The 19,577-nt window shown below is 41.2% G+C and overlaps 1 protein-coding gene across 18 annotated transcripts in view; it reads left to right on the top strand.

Moving 5' to 3' along the window:
• The window catches only part of EHBP1 (EH domain binding protein 1), a 213,389-nt gene that overhangs the window by 63,778 nt on the left and 130,034 nt on the right, over positions 1–19,577 (top strand). For all 18 annotated transcript variants that reach the window (XM_066993468.1, XM_066993466.1, XM_066993473.1 and 15 more), the window contains exons 6-7: positions 13,597–13,778; positions 17,554–17,693. In XM_066993468.1, coding sequence (XP_066849569.1) covers positions 13,597–13,778; positions 17,554–17,693 — 322 coding nt within the window. The remainder of the gene's footprint in view (positions 1–13,596; positions 13,779–17,553; positions 17,694–19,577) is intronic.

Below are 19,577 nucleotides of genomic sequence, written 5' to 3'. Positions count from 1 at the left end.
CACGCTGAATTGCGGTGTTTGCTGATGGACCTATACAGGCAAGAATAATGACTGCACCGAGGCTTGTTTTCTGTGCAGTTGAAGCACAACAGCGTATACTTGGTTTTGTTTAGGGCAGATCTGGCTTAATACTGGCTTGCAATTATTACTCACGGGGCATTATCATTGCAGATCTGTGCATCTACTTTTAAGGTACGCCAATTGCTGTAATTAATTAAAGTGCTGCAGATGCTGCTGGTTAAGCCAATTTAAAGAACAGAGCGTGAATTTCCAGTTATGTGAGCTAGATAATGATAATGCCCTAACGTGGTAGTCGCTCTTGTGAGCCAATTATGGCTCTAGATAGCTGAAGCAGGTCTGTGGTTCACTTTCTCTGCCTTTGCCCGTCATGAGAATACACATCGCCTTCTTATGCCTTTTACTGCTGAGTAATCCTAGTTTTCCTCCCTGGTTGTGGGGTGGTCCGACTGACAGCTTGTACTCTTAATAAGCTTAGAGGTAATAATCCAAGTCCTGCAGGTCACATGTACAATATGCCTTTCTTAGGTTGAGCTTTTTTCCTGCTCTAGTTTTGCCAAAACATCAGGCTCCGTAATATTATACGAGTGCTATTGCGAACTGCCTGGAACTGAAGCACTGCTCTCTGATAATTCGTTAATGCAGAGTCTAGGAAGGGGTTTTAAAAGTATAATTATTAGGAGCTTAAGTCTGCTCACCTTTTTCCCCTTATTTCTTTTTATTATGGAATATTTTTAAGTATGAATGGAGCAAATACGAAGCAAGTAAACACTCAGATTTTAAAAATTCCTTACGCCAGGCTAACTTCACAGCCAAGAAGCAGTGAAGGAAATGTTTTCTGTAGGGTGACAGTGTTTATTAATTTATTCTTGTATATGTGTTAGATGGCAATGTGATGTGTTAATAAATAAACCATTAGTAACATCTTTGCCTTTCAAATGTGTGAACTTGTTTATAGAGGAGCTTCAGAAATGCTGGTGGGACTTTCACATGCAACACTCCAGGAGTGCTTCTGATTGTAGCTGCAATGTAGGGAATAACATTTTAAGAGAATACATGGAAACTGACTATGTGAAACTGATATTTACTTTGTAGCACTTATTTTTGTCAATTATAATGTGTGCAAGCTCTAGAACAGTATCTGTAGATAAGACAAGAAAGTGGGAAGCTGAATAATATGACATACTCACTGCTTGGCTTGCCAATGCCCAAGTTCAAGTGTCAAGCTTCGACTGGAAAGACTCCGTGCCCCCAGAATATTCCTGCATTTTTGCATTGGTGCTATGCTGCTGGGTTCGTGTCAGGTACGTTTGAGCCGGGCTAATAACATACTCACAAACTCAGCACCTTGGAGTGGCTGAACCAGGAGGAAATCGGAGCAGCCAAGTCCATACACAGACAGAGGAGAGTGGAATTTTCCAAGAATCAGGGCAGAGAGATCAGGTTTGCTTACGGGATCTGTAAACATAAAGCCTTAAAGGTTTGGGAGGGCTCAGGGAGCCCAGCAGGGAAGCATGGAGAGCGGGCCCTGGGGGATAACAGGGGGACATTGTTTTGTAGTGGTTTAAGCTTGGGCCTGGACAGAAAAGGAGGAGGAAATTGGCTGCAGAGGAGAAAGTGCCTGTAATTTCTGAGAGGGAGTGGAAGAGAACAGAGTGCACTACTTAGACGTCTCTGGCTTAATTCCAGAGAGTGGAAATAGAGGCAAGAAAGTGCATGTGAGCATTTGTAGTGTTACCATTTCGTGTATTCTTACGTGACCCAAAGCAACAAAAAAATCTTGCTGGGGATCCTTTAAAAAAAAAAAAATTCTTTGTTTTACCTCAGTCATCATGTGTATGTGGGGATGGGGAACTGAATACCCGCAGGCTGCAATGGGAAGAGTAAATCTCCCTAAAACACTGGGGAGTTTGCAAATGCAGGCACACAGGAGGACTGACTGCACCATTCTCACGGATTGCTCCTGCCAAGGCAGGTGCTCTCCTGTCCTTCCTCTCTGCTCCCTGCTTCGTGTCCCTGCCAGTGCACACGTGCTGGTGTTCGCCTGGCCTTTGCAGGCTCGTTCATCTCCTTAGCAGGGGGTTGCAGGTAGGAATTGAGCTGGGACTCGGATGGCAGCTGGGGACAGCTTCCCGGGGCTGGGGGAGAGGAGCTGACCCCAAGCCCCATCTTCTCTGTGGAGCACCAGCCCTCGTAGCATCGGCCGTCCCTTCTAAACCTCCCTTGCATCAAGCGTCCCTTGCTCTGGGCTCTCTGCTGCTTTGCAGTATACAGGACTCACTATCCCAGGTAGCAGGAGTAAAAAGTTCATCTTCTGTTAGCCCTGCTGTTTAAGGCCCCTAATGCTCTTAGTTTTGTGATGTTAGCGGAGGCTTTATTGCGGTGTGATACCATCGTTCTTGGAAGTTCAGGCGCGGGACCGCATTGCCTGTGTGAGATTTGTGGCTTGGAAGTCATTGTGGCCAGAGTTCGTTCCAACCCAAGGAAGAGATGCGCTAACTGCCGTGGAGTTAAACTAAAAATAAATCCCCTCTTGCAAAAGTATGCATAATGCTCCGTGTGTGCGCGCACGTGTTTGTTTTCGTGTGCCATAAACCCCAAGATAGAATCTCCCGGTTTATAAGGGCTAATAATTTGTTCCCAGATTTAACAAGGTGCTTAATCGTGAGGCTTTCCTTAACTTGATTTAATTACAAGTAAATCATATGCTTGAAGTTAGGCTTGTGCTTAAATACCTCGCTGAAACTAAGTGAGCTCTTTTTGATGCTGTTTAATGGACTTGGAAGATTTATAGGCCGTATAGACGAGCATTTATGCACGTGTTATCCTGTGATAGCTGGAGTCTGTAACACAGGATCGAGGCCAAACTGTGAGTTACAACTGGCTCTGAGTTTCCATTAAACTGCTCTGATGCTTCTTCATTTTCATGGTATTTTTTAAGTAACAGGAGCAGAATTTTGTAACCTAGGCTTTGCTGTCGGTCCCGCTTCGTTTTGCAGATTTTTTTTGGATGAACTTTATAATGTAAGTTAGGTGCCTTAAAGGGGAGTGTTTAAAGAACCGAATTACGAGGCAAAAATTGAAATTGCCTTTTATTGTGTTAACTGTGCAATGACTAGTGCTGCCTGTTAAGACTGCGGCAGATCGCTTTAGGACATAAAGCACTTACTGCCCACCATTTGGTGAACAGGGAAAAAAAAAACACATGTATCAAGTTTTTTGCAATTAAAAATCTGGAAAAACTTGTTTAAGAAAATGTTAGCCCAAGACCACGCATCTTTTGTCAGTATAATGTGCAGACCTGAACACAACTCTCTTTATCAACAGTGCAGTGTTTCATATTTAATCAACACCAAATGAAGTGCTTCCCTCACATGAATGTAACACAGATCAAGTCTCAGCCAAAGCAAATAAAAGAATGAATGCTTTGTTAATCATCCATAACTAATTTGTGCATGCACAGAAAAAAAAAATGTTTTTGACAAGACCTTTTTTAGAGAAGCAGCAAGGGAGAATTGAACATGTAATGTGCATTAGTAAAAGTGAATAGCAATGGGGAGATCTGAGATGTTTGCCCGGGCCTTCTTATATTTCTTGATAGTGACAGCGTTTAACAGAAACCCAAGATAAGAGAAGGGAGGGTATTTTAAGTTGTTTGCCAAAATACAATAAGACAAACCTGTGCTGAAGCAGACATGGATGGGTTCCTGTATGCATTGCCGTATATTCATAAGTATTGCAGGGAACTGCCACATATCTCTGTGACAAACTCTGCTAATAGATAATACACAGTGAAGAAAATGTTAAATGCATTGCTTCTTTGCACAGGGAATATGATTGTGTTGCTCTAGTGGCAGCGTGGTTATGGTTGAAAGGGCAGCTTCATTACAAGCCCCTGTTTTCAGACTATTGCAGCTTAGAAAAAAATCACCCATTGGACTGAATTTTTTTTTATGCTTGTCAGCCTTGAGGTGAATTTTCCTTTAAGTGCAAAGTTTGAAAAAATCCATTTAGCTGTTTCCCTGATTGAAATAAATTGGGAGGGATGGACAGGCTTTTATAAACTCGAGATTTATCTTTATCGAAGAGCTGTGTTTTGGATGCTCTGCATTTGTCCTTGCTGTCTAAATGTGGGTTGTGTTTATGAAACACGTATATAAAAAAGAAGTAACTACACCTGCACCGTACACTACTCTGACTTGCGTGTGTGCATAGGGTGTGACAGCTGCGATGTCTTACGTGCGTGAGCATGCCTCTCTTCTAGCTTCACACAGATCTTAATTTTCAGCTGCCTCCCTTTTACCCTAGTTCTGTGCCTACCTTTTCCCCCCCGCTTCTTCCTGCATACGTCAGATTCAGGTGGCACGTCAGCGCCATGGCGTTGGCTGAGACCCATTGATTCAATGTTTTTCTTTCTTCCTTTGCTCTGTAGGGGGGAGTGCTGCATGGGGGAACCACTGCTTGCGAACCGCACCGCTCTTAGATAACAGCCTGAAGGAGATTTGCATTTTGAAGTTACCTCAGAGTTTTTGTCTGTGATAGCGAGCTGCAGATTTGGATAAAAGAGTAATCAAGTGGCGTAGGTAGGCGAGTTACACGTTCATATGAGGACGCTTTCTTGCAGAGTCCAGTGGTTCCAGCACGGTTCCTATCATGGCCGCAGGGCTGTAGGAGTTACGGTGGTCTTGGAGATGTCCTCAAGGACAGGAGCTGGGAAAGGCAGTGAGGGGGAAGGAGGGAGGAGTGACTGCCAGCAGGTCCAGTAAGTCCTCCATAGCCGGGGGCTGTTCCAGCTCTTCTGTATCCTGTTGGGATTACGCATTTCAAGAGGAAGAGGATGAAAAAGGACAATCATGAATTTAATGATCAAGATATGTTGGTGCTCCAATAATAACTGATACGTTTGCTTCAAATAACATCATAGTGTTTTTTTTTGAAGTGACGTTTTAGAAGTGTAAGATATTAGGAATATGGTAAATAGTTTGACTCAAGAGCTCTGGTTCTGATGACAACGGTGGTCACTGGGGGAGCATCACAGCTCGGCACACAGGCATGGGGCTCACAGACCACGCATCCATTTGTTCTTTGCTCTCCGAGTTACGGTCCAACCTTCAGTACAGAAACAAAACGAGTCATGATACCTTCACTTGACACCATTAAAAGCTCTCTGTGTCATAAGCCTGGCAAATTTTGTTGTTTAATATTATGCACCCATTCTGTGGAAGTTTATCCTCAGATTATCATAACTGGTTATCAACACTTGTCTTTCACACAACCTACTCGAACAGGTTTTGTCTATACTACATAATTAAGTCTAGACAATGTTATATGCCATCTTAAAACACAATATTTTCTGGAAAGGTGAATGAAAGTATATGAAGTCACTGGAACAGTAGTTCTTTTGATGTCCTTTCTTCCTTTATGAGTCCCTCAGACTTGTTTCCTTGTTGGAGATTACAAAGAAACTAAATTATGTAGCTACAGTTTTGAGTTTAAATAATCTGGAGTTAATTCTGGGGTCTGTACTATGTGTGTCTTTCCCCACAGCATTTGTTTCCTCAGAAGAAAGCTTGCAGGTAGGCACACCTTGATGTACTGAGCAGCAGACCCTCCAGTGATTGTTGGATTATGTTATGTTGAACTATAAGCGTTCACTGCTCAGCGCGGCATATTACTCCAAACCCACCTTTCCCATGTCAAAGATTCTGGATCTTTGTCTCAAAGTTAAATCAAAAGAGAGTAAGGAAATTTAGAGCCTAAAATGGAAAATGAAAAGATGTAAGCAGCTAAAGGTGTGGCTGGCGTTTTTTTCACATCTGAAACTAATAATGACTAGGTTTGCCCATTTTCAGAAGTATATTTATTTATCAACTTTCAGCTAAAGACTGTCTTCGGTCAGGGGACACTAACTGGACAACTTTCTTACATAACTGTTGGAAGGTTCAGTAACACAGTTCATGGGATGCCTCCTCCCTGTGGAGACTTCCCCCTGGGTAAAATAGGGGTAAAGTGCCAGGCACTGGAAGGCGAGCTTACATGTAGATTATTTTTAGCAAGCGTTGTCTGTTGTTTTAAATAAGTAAAATGAAAAAAAATAGTAGGGTGACAGTAACCCTATAAAGGCCCTTCACTTAATACACAGAAAAATGTGGAGCTGAGTTGCTGAGCAGTATATAGTCTTGGCTATCAAGGAAACTCCCCTGAGCTTACTGTGATGAACCAGAATTCTCTGGTTCCTACTTGTTGGTGGGAGTTTCTTCTATTTTTCTGAGCGTACTGCAGCTTATATAGGGGAAAAAAGGTAATATCTACTACTACGCAGATATTTTTTCTCCTGTTACCATTAAAGGTTTGGAAACCAGCTATCATTTGCTCTTTGTCACCTTCTAGCATTAGCTGAATTTTCTATAATTCTACTCTGCTTTAAGGTTAACTTCATAAAAAAACGTATAAAATGAACCCTTCAAAAATAGAAAAATAAACCCAAACCGGGGAGAACACTCTATTGGGAGTGCTCCTGCTGAAGCAGGATGCCTGAGTTGCTCTCGGGGGGGGCAGCATGCCACGAAGGATCTAGCCCAGAGGCATGGGGCGTGCAGAAAATGGAGGGCTGTTGTTTTCTGTCATGCCGCTAGCCCTGCACAGGGTGCCTTGTGTGACAGCCAGCATCACCTGCCGTGTATCAGCAGCAACCTGAGCCCAGGCTTCCTTAAATCCGCTCCTTTGGGAGCAAAGGTTTGTGGATTTAAACAGCTGGTCTGTAATAACAGGTTTCTCCACCAACTTTGGCCAACCCTCCGTGAGCTTGTGTCCTGTGTCCACGGCAAAAACTAAAATTCTGTACAGGAGCTGCAGGAGGACTCACGCTGTCTAAAAATGATTTGATCTCAGTAGCTCTTCCAAGTGATGTGTGTGATAATACAGGCGGGCTTGCACGTAGCTGTACAGGCTAGGGGAAATGGTCATGTACCTGGCTGCTGTAGCCTTTGGGACCTGGAAGGAAACATGCTGTCCCTGCCACCAGGCATGTAACAGTCCCAACAGGAGAGAGCAAATGGCCACAAAAGGGAAGCAGCACAATAGGCAGTGTTAGCACCTTACTCAATGACTTCAGCACATTCGGGTCCAGGCACTGCACGAGAGGATGCGATTTGCATCGCTATGGTGCGGTAGGGGCTGGCCACGTGTACCAGGGCTCCTGAGCAGCATGGCACGAGCTGTGTTGCTGCATGGGCAAGCAAAGGCACCTTCTTGTACATTACAAAGCGCTTGCGTAGAACGTAAGAATGGAGGTACTTCAGCAGATGACTGGAGGCATCTACAAGTCAACTTTAACCTGTCAGTAATGAAAAAGAAACTCGCATAGCATCTCTAGAGGAAAGCATCTAAAAGAGCAAGGAGGAGGAGGGCTAGAAATGCCACGGCGAGTGTTGCTCAGCATGTTACCTCTCATGCATCCCTCTTTGGAAGAGTTCAGGGGGTGTTCCCAATGTACTAAATGGCAAAGGCTGAGTATTTCAAGGTTCAGTAGTTCTCTGCTGCTGATCAAAATTACGCACCTCACCTGTAAACTTCTCTCTATTGATCTTTGTAAACATCAAGCTCACTTCAGAAGTGGCTAGCTGTCTTAGGAGATCTAATGATAAATTGCAAGAACAAGATTTTGGTCTTGCACTTTTTTTTTTTTTGCTATCTGGCCAGTAAATCTCTAAGAAGTTTATTGTAGTTAGTATTTTTATTAGCAAAGCAGGACTTCTAACTACTACTTGGTTGTAGTTTGCGTAGTGTAGATGAAATTACCTCAGTTTGCTAGGTACCATTTCACTTTCTGAACTTCCTATCTGATGTTGATCTTCGGAGGCTTGCAGAGTCTGTGAATGCGAAAGATCCACCTGAAGACGAATAGTGGGTCGACCTGCGTCACGTTGTGTGAGCTCACCACAGGTATGATTTTGGTAAGAAAGAGCCATTCATGACATCCCATGGCCTCTCAGGGCAGTGGTGAAATCACACTGAGCTTTCTAAAAGCAGGCCCTGAGGAGTCAGTAGGAGCAGTAGTAGCAGATCTTTTCTTTGTGCTTATTCCAAGTGCTTGCTGACACTGAGTAATAAATGGCGTGTTGTGCTTCCAACATTCAATTCATCAATCCACATGCTCTTATGTTTATATATATAAACCTATATGTATGCGTATTTTATATATATATATATATAAACTAATATGTGTATTAAAAAAAAATCAAGTATAGCCATTGCAACGTTTGTTTTTAATTTCCTTTCCAGTTCTCATGTCTAGGGCTCAGACGTCCCTGGGATGTGCAGGATTTTTTAAACATTAAATTCTGCCTTCAGATGCATCATAATTCTTAATAATGTTCTGGGTACCTTGAACCATTATTTGCTTTTAAACAAGTTTTCAGCGCAGATCGTGCTGTCTGCATTCGGTCCTCCAAATCTCCCATCCGACTGTCTAAATTATTTTAACTGACATAGTTTCTAATTTACTCTCTCCAGTTGAGAGAGCTCCCTGGAGCTTGTCTATTTTAGCATTTAATTGCTGTATACTCTCACAAATTAAATTCTCTAGTGATCCATTTTGCTCTGCTGGTGAAGCAGTGATCTTTCCATTGGAGCAAGATGGCGTTGGCGACTTGGCTGCCGGGGCTGGCATCCAGCTGCTGGGGAGGGGGAACTTCCCCGGTCCTCCCTGCGGCCTGGGGGGGCCTCGGGGGCCTCAGGGGTTGTGCCACAGGGTAGCTTTCCTTGGAAACGTGCTCCATTTAATTACGATGCCCCAGAAAAGAGAAATCCTCAAAACTTGTTCTTCTCTGGTTTTTTTTTTTTTTTAATATATAGCTAGGAAACTTGCTTTGTCTGATAATTTTGTACCTAAATGTGAAGCAAAATGCTCTTATTTAAAATCTCCATAGCTTTGCAGGGTGTTTTTTTAGCGTTCTCTTTTATAAAATGTGAAAAGACAGCTCCTCAAAATAATATGCTTTATGTCTTCCTTCTCTGGGTTACGGTTAAAACACATTGTTTCTTCTGACAAAAGTAGTGCTATCCAGTTAGGAAACTTGTCTTTCCCGTTTAGGTCTTTTTTGGATGTTTGTACAGTGTTTATGCATCTTTTAATATATTCTGGCTGGAGATGGAGACTTACCATTTAGGATCCAAATAATCCAGGAGTACGGTACTGTTTCATCTCGTTTCTGCTGAACGGAAACACTTCACTACATTTCCTCAACGTGTGTGTATTGAGAGGAGAGTATAGAAACCTAGAGACTTCTAGAGTATAGAGAGAGTGCACAGAGACCCCATTGGGTCTTGGGGATTAAAGACTGCAGTGTAGCAGGGTGCGAAGGTCTGCACAGAGAAGCTGAGCCAGGTGTTGAGAGGTAAGATGCTTTCTGCTCTTTTCTGCAGTGGGACTCTTTCCCTAGCCCACATAACCTAGAGGAATATATCCCGCAACTAAAAGCTGGCAAATACTGTGTTTATTTGGAACTCCAGAAGTGTGAGGTCTGTTGAACAGAAAACACAAAGCTGCTTCTTTCTTATTTGCACTTTTTATCTTAACCTTGAGGAAGACTCACCAGGAATTGGTAATTACACGACACAAGGTTGTTAATTACAAATCATTAAAACGTATATTTTTTTCAGGAAAGACAACTGCATGATATATGCATTATTGCATTATATGGAGCTTCTTTAAATGAAGGGTGCAAGTTCAGACCTTCCACGTGGAGGTGTTAATCTTTGGACTTGCTTCATGTGGAGGAGCTGGGTGCTGCTGAACACTGATAGGTGACTATCTGTCCTCTGCGATCATCTTCCATCCAAACATCTTTGTTTTGCAAATGTGGTGCAGATTAGCCAGTCTCATTTTCTTTGTCAGAATATTTTAGTTCTGTTTGCTGTCAAAGGTCTGCTTTAGCAGGGAAAGAGGAGGAAGATCCCTCACACCAAAAATTCACAGCAACCTGTCCCCAAGGACAGCAGCTGGTGTTTCAGAGCATTTCTTCGCATTATACTGACTGTAGAAGTGATCAAGGTATGTGGGTCCTTCAAGCCTTCAATTCTGAAGCCAAGTACTTTATTAGGTTCTTAGGAAGTCTTTTGATTTTCAATGTTCATTTTTGTTTTGCTAGCTTCTACAAAATGTGAGGCGGCAACTCCAGCAGTCAGGTGTCTGTCAAATACCTGGAAGGATCATTGGGGCTTGTGCTTTTGAACAAAGACCATGCAGTTAAAATGAGAAAAGCTGAGCAATTAAAAAATAAATAAAAATGCATTGTGATTCCTGCTTTACCTTCTACAAAATCCCACGTGCTCTTATGAGACACAAGTAAGAGCAGATCAGACTTTTACTATTAAATGGATGCTATGATGTGAATATAGTAGGAATTATTTATTCTTCTACAAAAAAAAGGTTCTCGGTGGTTCTGGGATCACTTGTGACGTGTGGTAAGTTTTTTCTTTGTTGGCTTTTTTTTTTTTTTTTTTTGAAACAAATGCTACAACCTTTCTGGGAAGTGGTAGCTCAATATGTTCTGGCATTTAAAGACAAACTTTTAAAAGTTGATTGTATGGGAGGGTAGAAAGCATAACCCATTGTGAAATCAGTCAAGGACCTAAGCACTTTGGGAATATCCTTCTCGGGCAAAAAGACCCTCCTCCCTCCCCCATTTGTATAGCTAAAAACATGTAAGGCTAAGCGTATGCTTTTTAAAAGGAAAAACACTGCAGCAGAGGTGTAAAGATCTTTATTGCTATTATTTATAAAACTGAAGTTCTAATAGACTTATTTTTCTGGGAGACTAGGAGGACTTAAACTCACATATTAGGGCCAATAAAACTTGAAAGAGTAGAGGCTGGTTTTGTATTTTAATACAATAAATCAACATATTTAGACTCTTATTTCAGTTGGAACCGGAAAAATCAACTTCTGTCTTTGGCCCACGAGAAGATTATAAAATGAATTCCTTTCTCGGGAAGGCTGAACGTGAGTGCCAAGTGTGTCTTACTCTCTGCAGCACCTCTGGGCATTTAGTGCTAGGAGAATCTCCTTGCACGCGGCTGTTCCGTACTGGCATACAGCTGCTTGTGCTCATCTCCTCCTCCATACCAATTCACCCAAGCAGATTTCACAAAAAATTGTTGAGCATCATCTTCACTGGGAGAACCTCTCCTCCTTCCCGAATCAGGTTGCAGTCACTCTCTGGCCCAGATAACCTGAAGCTGCAGATGCCAAGAGGATCAGTTGTAGGATAAATACGTGAGTGGTGAGGATGTAATTCTGCGTCATTCCAAAATTCTCCTGAGTCCATGGCTGTGTCCAGCTTTTAGGTTGAAAGTTTAACACTCTGTCCTTTCTCCTCACTTCAGATTCACCGTCAAACTGGTCTTCTGGTTGGTTTTGCTGCTTTGCTTTGACTTTTTAGTAGTATCACCTTCATAAAGACAATATACATCTCAGTTATGTTATCAAAGAAATTGGTATGAAGTAGATGTGCTTCTTTAAAAAGAGAAAAAATGGCATAGTCTTCAAGGGAAAACCTAATTTCATCATTTGGCAATAATGAACTAAGTAAGAGTTTTCCCACATAATCGAGTTATGTTGCTATCCATCATTTCAGTAAGAATAACTGTGATGCCACAGTACAGATTTTAGGCAGCTAGGGTGTAATGGTTTGTTGTTTGCAAGCAGAAGGTCACCCCAATGGATTCAAAAGAGAATGTAGTCTGTGTGGCAAACGTTTCCTGGTGACTACAGCCCACTGGCGGGATATTTGCCTTTGGGCTGGCTGGAGGTGAGGGCATAACTGCAGTTATTCTCCGGTTTCTGCTTGCTCCTTTTCTGTTTGGCAGAAAAGCACATGCACTGGAATTGGCAAGTCATTTTTACCATGCCCACTACATAAATATTTGCACACCACGTTATGTATGGCAGTTTTCTCTAAATATGCTATAAAAAAAGGGGGAAAACTAGAGGAGGTTTAGCAAACTTCCTTTCTGTTCACCTTGAGCACTATTTTCACACCATAGTGTGAAAATTGAGACATTTTGCATTATGAAACAGGTTCCTCTCAAGATGCAAACTGCTTCCGTATCTTTACCTAGTGAAAAAGAAATGCTGCATCTCTCCTGGTGCTTTCCGAACAAACCTGGCAGTAAGTCTTGGCTGTGTGTAAGGAGTTGTAACGTTCAGTTATTCGCAAGGTGCAGTACAACGACAGATTACTGTCATTAGTATTTGTGTAATAATTGAAAGTCCCTGATCAGACTTTCCATTTTACACGTTGTCAGGACCTCGGACCTTAATCTCATTCTCTGATTGACAGTGGCGGCCGGGGGGAGAGCGCCTGTATAGTTTGTGGTAGTCGCATCTGTGCAACTGGCGTCAGCTGAGGGTATTTGCATATTCTTAAGTATTGCTTCTAAGAGGGCCTAAATCCTTCTCAAGTGTTTGATGCATTTTTGAAATTCATTCATAAGGTATCTACATGCACTAATAGTTCTGTATAATATTGCTGTGCATAATCTGACAGATAAGGCTAGTTTTTTAAACAAGGTATTCTTTGGGGATGACATATTACATTCTGACTTATTCTGCTGGGCGGAAATGTCAAGTACTTTGAAAAAGGATGCTTGAATGTTTTGATTGAATTAGTGTTCTTTATTCAACACAAACTGTCGGCTGCAATAAAACATAGCTGTATTGTGAGAATAGTTTTCAAAAGAGTTAACAGCAGGGCTTTTTTGTTTTATTTTTGTTCCTGGAGCTTTATTACATATAATCATTCCTTTGCTGCTGCTGCTGCTATTAGACACAACAAGAGAGTAGATTCTTAGATGCATTTTAGATTAGTTTGTCTGAATTGTTAAACTGTGAGCAGCATCTTTATCTTGACATACTTTTTGAAATACACCTTAGCTTTTTATCTTTCTCTTATCTTGCTTTTTATTTTCTTTCCTTGCAAAGTTTTTACCAATATTTTTGGAACCATTGTCAGCCTTAATTTCAGAAACCTGTCACTCTTGCTAGTACGCGTGCAGCACTAGTGAGGAGTACCATCGCTTTGAAGAATATCCACATGTTGTATTTGAGCACTGAGCACAGACAGTGGTTTGCAATATTAACTCGATAGCCCATTACCACTACATGTAGAAATACATGTGTAATTGAAAGCTATGTCTTCCACAGGTTGGATCAACGCCTGCTTCAGTTTGCCAAAGGAGTAATGTGTTTCCCCCATTCTTAAATTGATACCTGCTGTGGTTGCTACTATAAGCTCAAGCCCTGAATGACTTAGGGTCTCTAATGGAAGATCACTAATCACAATGAAAGTCGTCTTTTTTATATTGCGTTAAGCATGTGTTCAAAGGGCCACCATTAGTGGCTGTGACCTAGATGTAGAAATGGGTTTCTGTCTCTTAAAAGGACCATAGGTATCGCTACTGCTTACATACTTGAAAAAAGAATGATGTGGATTTAATTTGTTTGTTTGTTTATGAACATGCAGGTTTTAGTGAACAACAGCTTTTATGTTAGTTTTGTTTTTCCTTTGCTTTCAGGAATCTCCTTCTGGCCGCAGAAAAGCTCTTGCCACCAGCAGCATCAACATGAAGCAATACGCAAGCCCCATGCCTACACAAACAGATGTCAAGTTAAAATTCAAGCCTTTGTCGAAGAAAATAGTATCTGCCACACTACAATTCTCTTTATCTTGTATTTTCCTGAGGGAAGGGAAAGCCACGTAAGTTTTCTGTGTTTTTTTTTTTTTTTTTTAACACACACAAATATCCTGCTTCATGTTGCTTTTCAAAGTGTTCTTTGGATAAAGAGCTCTTTCTGTATAGAATGGCAGAATTAGAGAGAATCCTTTAGCATACCTATCATTCCTGCCATATCATACCTATCATTCCTTAGTTTCTTAGTCTGAGTAAGAGCCATTTCTTACTCCGATTATAGCCCTGTGTTCTTCAGAGACAAATAGCTTGTCCTCTGCTGTTACAGACATTTTAAATAACAGCAGCTTAAGAATATCTACACGTTTGAAAGCAGCAGGAGTGTCCGTTTGCGTGCATGTGTGTACTTTTCCAGCAATACCCTTAGCAGACTGCAAGGGAAATGTGGGAAAGAGCACCTAGTTCTATTTCACAGGAAACGGAAGAAAGACAAAGCCACTTGCAAAGTGAGAGAGGGTGGAGTCAGAAGTCAGATTTTGGGTCGAATGTAAGAACCTCCTGTGAAATGAGTTAACGTGCGCACTGATTACCACTGCCCCTACTCACCTACCTAGTTCTGTCCCATATTTCAACAACCTGTGGAGCGTGCAAAGCATACAAGTTGTTTTTCCATATACTATAACCTCTCCTGCAGTTTGTCAGATTCAAGTTGTAGGATGTGAACAACTCTATGTGGCTGGAGGATGGACCATTTGTCACCCATCCCATTTTGCTCTTCCTTTCTGTCCCATATAGGCTATGGGAATGTGAGAAACGCAGGAAAAAAAGAGGTAGATCAGAAAACTACTGTTTTAGTGGTTCTTTTACCTCTTTGTTTGTTTGTTTCTTTTCCCTCCAAAAGGCTAAGGGTTTACTTACTGCTCCTGTTATTCTGAATATACTTGCAGACATATGGCACTGTAGTACCCCCAGATTGTTGCATTAACAGCTTTCCAAAGCTTTGTTATGGCACGCATTTTGACATAAAAAGGCTATCTTTTTGTTGGTATGCTTTAAAACCCACAGATGCATTCATTAGTATTACTATTTCCCTCCTCTGGTTAACCCATTGGGAACTACATTTAGAGCTATGATATAAATTTTATTCATATATGATGAATATATTTTTGATATTTTGATATATTAAAATATAGAATGATACTTTGAAGTATTTAGCTGTGGTTTAACATGGCATTGCAGCTGGAAGGAAAAAGTATCAGATAACCTCCTGACTTTTGGGGAACAATCAGCATTTATGAACTATAAACAGACTACTACAGCTCTACTAGACTCTTAGGGCATTTTGAGGCCATAATTTGTAAAAACTGACCCATTTAAGATGGCATATGCCTTCTTCCTGTTGAAATTGACTTGTCTCAGGCTGTAGACTTCAAGTCAGATAGACTGTAAGTTGACAATAGGATTTTAATATTGCCCTGAACCAGGAATCTGGGAAAAAAAATAAATCAAAACCTGGTGTTTATGAAAGCATTGATTTTTCAGTATGTGTAAATAGAGAATGCCCTACGAGACAGGGTAAGGTAAGAGAGAGAATTCAGGTGTCAGATACATGAGCATGCGAGAAAATGCCTGGGCTGATTTACAGCCTGTTGTTGTTCTATAAAGTGAGGTTCACTTTTATTTTATATGTTTTATAGAGAAAATATGGCAACCTATTGCTGTGCAACACCAAAAACCTTACTTCTTAGACACAGAAGAAAGGTTATAAAGACATAAAGGGCAGTTTAAGAGAAGGAAATAATGCTTTGGAGACCTTTTTATTTCTAAACTTTACATGAGCAAGTGTCATACAAGATCTGAGAACTAACTGCTTCCAGCTATTTGTCTTCAGTGCATGAAAGAGCCTGCCTTTCAATGCAGTTATATAGTATAGTTGACTCTACTAATGCTACATTTTTTCCCCTATGCTTAAAGAGTTTATTTAACCTATTGGTTATCAAAACAGGAAGATGAAACCTTGAGGATTTTGCATGAATGGAAAGGTCTTTGCAAATTCTTGATAGTTGCTTACTTTATTTTTACAAATAGTTACAGAGCACTTAGTTGGCCCGTGTAACTGCAGGTTCTGTAGTGCTGCTTACTTTGAAATCAGAGTTCAAACGATTGTCCTGAAGAATTTGATTGTAGCATGTTAAATCACTACATTTAATGCCATGTTTTAAGTGCATCTGTTCACATGCAGATTTGAGGAATGTTTAGTTAAGTCACTTTCATTAAGTCATTTTCATTCATGCAGACGGTACCTTAAAAATAATTTGTACAGTTTTCCTAGCATTATTAGTCACAAAATATGTGCATCTAGTTTTATCATGATCACAGCTTCAAAGAACATAGAGTCATTCTACCAGGTTGGAAGGGACCTGTAGGGTTATCTAATCCAACCTCCTGTTGAGAGGAGAGCCAGCTGTGTGATCAGAGCAGTTTGCTCTGGCTTTATCCCATTGGGTCTTGAAAAACTCCAGGACTGGAGACTGTGCAGCCTCTCCAGGCAACCCATGCCATTGCTTGATGGTGACTGCCACACGTTTTTCCTTGCATCAGATTAGAACAGCTCTGGTTTCAGTTTGCCTTTCTGCTGTCTGATGCCTCTCTTCCACCTGCCTTGCACCACTGTCTTCTCAGCCATGTCCTCATAGGTGCTGGTAGGCTGCTGCCAGGTGTCCCTGAAGTCATCCAGCTCTTCTCCATGCTCCACGCATCCATTTCCCTCAGCCTGTCTTTGTAGGGCAAATGCTCCTGCCCTCAGCCAGCTCAGTGGTCCCCTGCTGAACTTGTTCCAGTTTCTCAACACCTTTGCCTGTACCATGAGACCAAACACTGGGACCAAGTACTCTATATGCAGTGCAACGAGCTCCAAGTGAACGCGAGTCATGACTGCCCTCAGTCTACTGGCTGTGGTCCTGTTAGTGCAGATCAGGATGCTCTTTGCCTCCTTTGGCTGCCAGGGCATGGTGCTGGCTTGCTTTGATCTTGCTCTCTGCCAAGATCCCTAGGCCATTTTCAGCAGAGCTGCTCCCCAGCCAGGTAATCTCCAGTCTGTCTTACTGCAAGGAGCTAAAAAATACTTGATTAATCCCAATAAACCTAATGAAATGGTTTTCAAAGAGAGGAGGTAAGACCACTGGTGCTTCAGGAATGATAGGTTCTTAAAAAACCTTTTTTTTTTGTGGAACAAATATAGAATGTCTATTCATCTGAATCTGCTTGCAGTCATCTTTTCAGCAAACGTTTGATGTGAAAGGTACAGTCATGTGAAAGATATCTATATCTGTGTGAGAGAGACAGTCAAATAACAATTGAAATTGGCCATTGGTATGTTTTTATACCGTTTATGAATTTGTGTATTTAAGAAAGGGATTCTTACCTCTGTAACAGTGTCTGGAGTTTTGAATGAATCTAGTGTTAGGTCACATGCGGTGTACGGACAGTAGCTCTGACCAAGCATTTTCACTTTAAGCAAGGGAGACCAGGTGTGTGTTCAGTAACATTTCTGGACTGGCTTACAATTTTAAGAATCAGTTATTAAATTAACTCTTAATGCAAGGTAGCACTGTTTTTTACCATTTAGAATTTTGTTACAAGAAACCTTTCCCTTCAGAAATTAATATACATGAGTGTGTTCATTTTGTTCTTACACTGTATTCAAGATCAGATCTGAGATCAGAGACCTCCCTGAAGAAAAGAAGGCATAAAAACATTTAAAGGATTTTTAATAACGCAGTAGTATCAGATGTGGTATTAACAGACTCCATTTTAATGCCCAGTTTGAAATTTATTGTTTAGGGATGAAGACATGCAAAGCCTGGCTAGTTTGATGAGTATGAAACAAGCTGATATTGGAAATCTAGATGATTTTGAGGAAGACAATGAAGAAGATGAAGAAAACAGAGTGAATCAAGAGGAAAAGGCTGCGAAAATTACAGGTTGGTTTTGCCACAAGGATGGTAAAAGAGTTTGCTATCCTAATTGCCAACTGTGTTCCATGGAATTTATCCTTATGCTTTATTTGTGTTTTGCTTTAAAGCAATCCAAAACAAAATTTAGGATAATTTGAGCAAACAAGAACCAATAACTGAACCAAGTTTAATTTTTGTGAATTTAGGATAATTGATTAGTGTGTGTGTATGCCTGCTCCCTGTTTTCAGGAGAGAGTACGTGAGGCAGAGAGCAACAATGTGATTCTGTAATGTGAACAGAGGACTAAAAGGCAGACAGAAAAGGCCTAGTGAGTGAGAAAGCAAGAGGATGAGCAGAAGTGAAATAAGCATGTGAAAATAACTGTGAAGTGAATTACGCCATCAGTAGGTGCTGAGATTCTGCTCGGTAACGTGGTAATTCCAAGCAGCATACTTCTTTTGCTTGGGAGTGTCTCATGGAAATGAAATCAGCAGACTTGGTGTCTTCACCAACCCTTCAGTGGAATTATAGTAGTAAGGTTGTTTGAAGTGAGGTGGTATAACCACATTTGAATTGCTTGCTGATGAAAATGCTTAATGTGTCCAGGATAGCTGAACTAATCGACGTACGTTAGATCAGGATGTGATAAATTGTTGGCAGAGATCATTGTGTAGTACTGCTCAAGATGAGTTCTGTAGGAATTCTTCGTGTAAGAAAAGAATCAGGAAAGGACAAAGGAACTTTTTGTTCCAGCCTTCTTGCCTGCCAGTGATTTGTAAAAAATGTCTGTTGAAATAATGGGATCCTTCTCTAAAATGGAGTAGAGCATCTCAAGCAATGAAGTGAATTCTCAAATCTATTTTTGAAAGTCTTGAGGAACCTTGGTTGGGTGTTTGGAAACATTACTTGCCTCTCTTCTTTTTGAGCTTTTGTTGCAATTGAAAGGTTCAGCCTGAAGTGATTATTGCTTTGTTACAGTTATTGTTGTGAAAGGATGCAAACACATTTTCTCCATGCTTTATGTATTCAATTAAAAGTTTTGTACCATGATCAAGTCTCTACTTATGCTGTATTTGTCTGGGACATAGCAGATTGGTAAATCCAGAATGAAATATTTGAGAGGGAGAGATGTCTTGCAAGGAGTAGTGAAATACCACTCTGGTCACACTGAAATCACCCTGCAGAGTCTCTGCAACCAGAATAATTCATCTGCACGTTCAGAACAGCAAACAAAAACTGACGTGTTCAGCAGGCACTCCTATAATCCCCGAGAGAAGGGCACATGAAGGAGATGCTACATAAAGTTTATATAAACTATTATGCAGATGTATTTTATTAAGATATGCCTGGATGCTGCTCTGAGGACTGCTACAGAAAACCCACGTGCAGAAGGACACCAGATGAAAAGCAGCAGATCTTGCTTCTCAACTTTACTGTTCTTGCAGTGCTCAGCATCCAAATGAGCAACACCTGAACACACAGAAAGCTGCTGTAGCTCAGTCTATTCTGTCCACTGTCCTTTGTCTACGTAGTGCCCATCCCTGGAGGTAGATGGGGAAGGGTGAGCTGACTGACATACGTTAGGGTAGTTCAGAGCCTTTCCTCCCCATACACACAATGTCAAGTCCTATCTTGAAGTTTTAGAGGCATTTCCGCTGTTGCAGCTATCGTGGTAAAGGCCAATATAAGATGTTTTAAGCAAACATTGCACTAACTACTTGCAAGGCAGAAGCAATAAGTACTTATTGAATTGTGGTATCTGCTCATTGTTCAGCCTGTTCTGATCTGTGTTCTAATGATACAAGATGGCAGGCCCGGCTGTTTTGTGGATGCATCATTCAGGGCACCGAAGGAGGAAGGGTCAGCCTCAGAGCTGTTCTGTTGGCTCTAAGAGCTGAGTTGCTTCGTTA

The sequence above is a fragment of the Anser cygnoides genome, chromosome 3 (genome assembly GCF_040182565.1).
Source record: "Anser cygnoides isolate HZ-2024a breed goose chromosome 3, Taihu_goose_T2T_genome, whole genome shotgun sequence".
Taxonomy (NCBI): Eukaryota; Metazoa; Chordata; class Aves; order Anseriformes; family Anatidae; genus Anser; species Anser cygnoides.
This window is presented reverse-complemented; position numbering and strand designations above follow the sequence as displayed.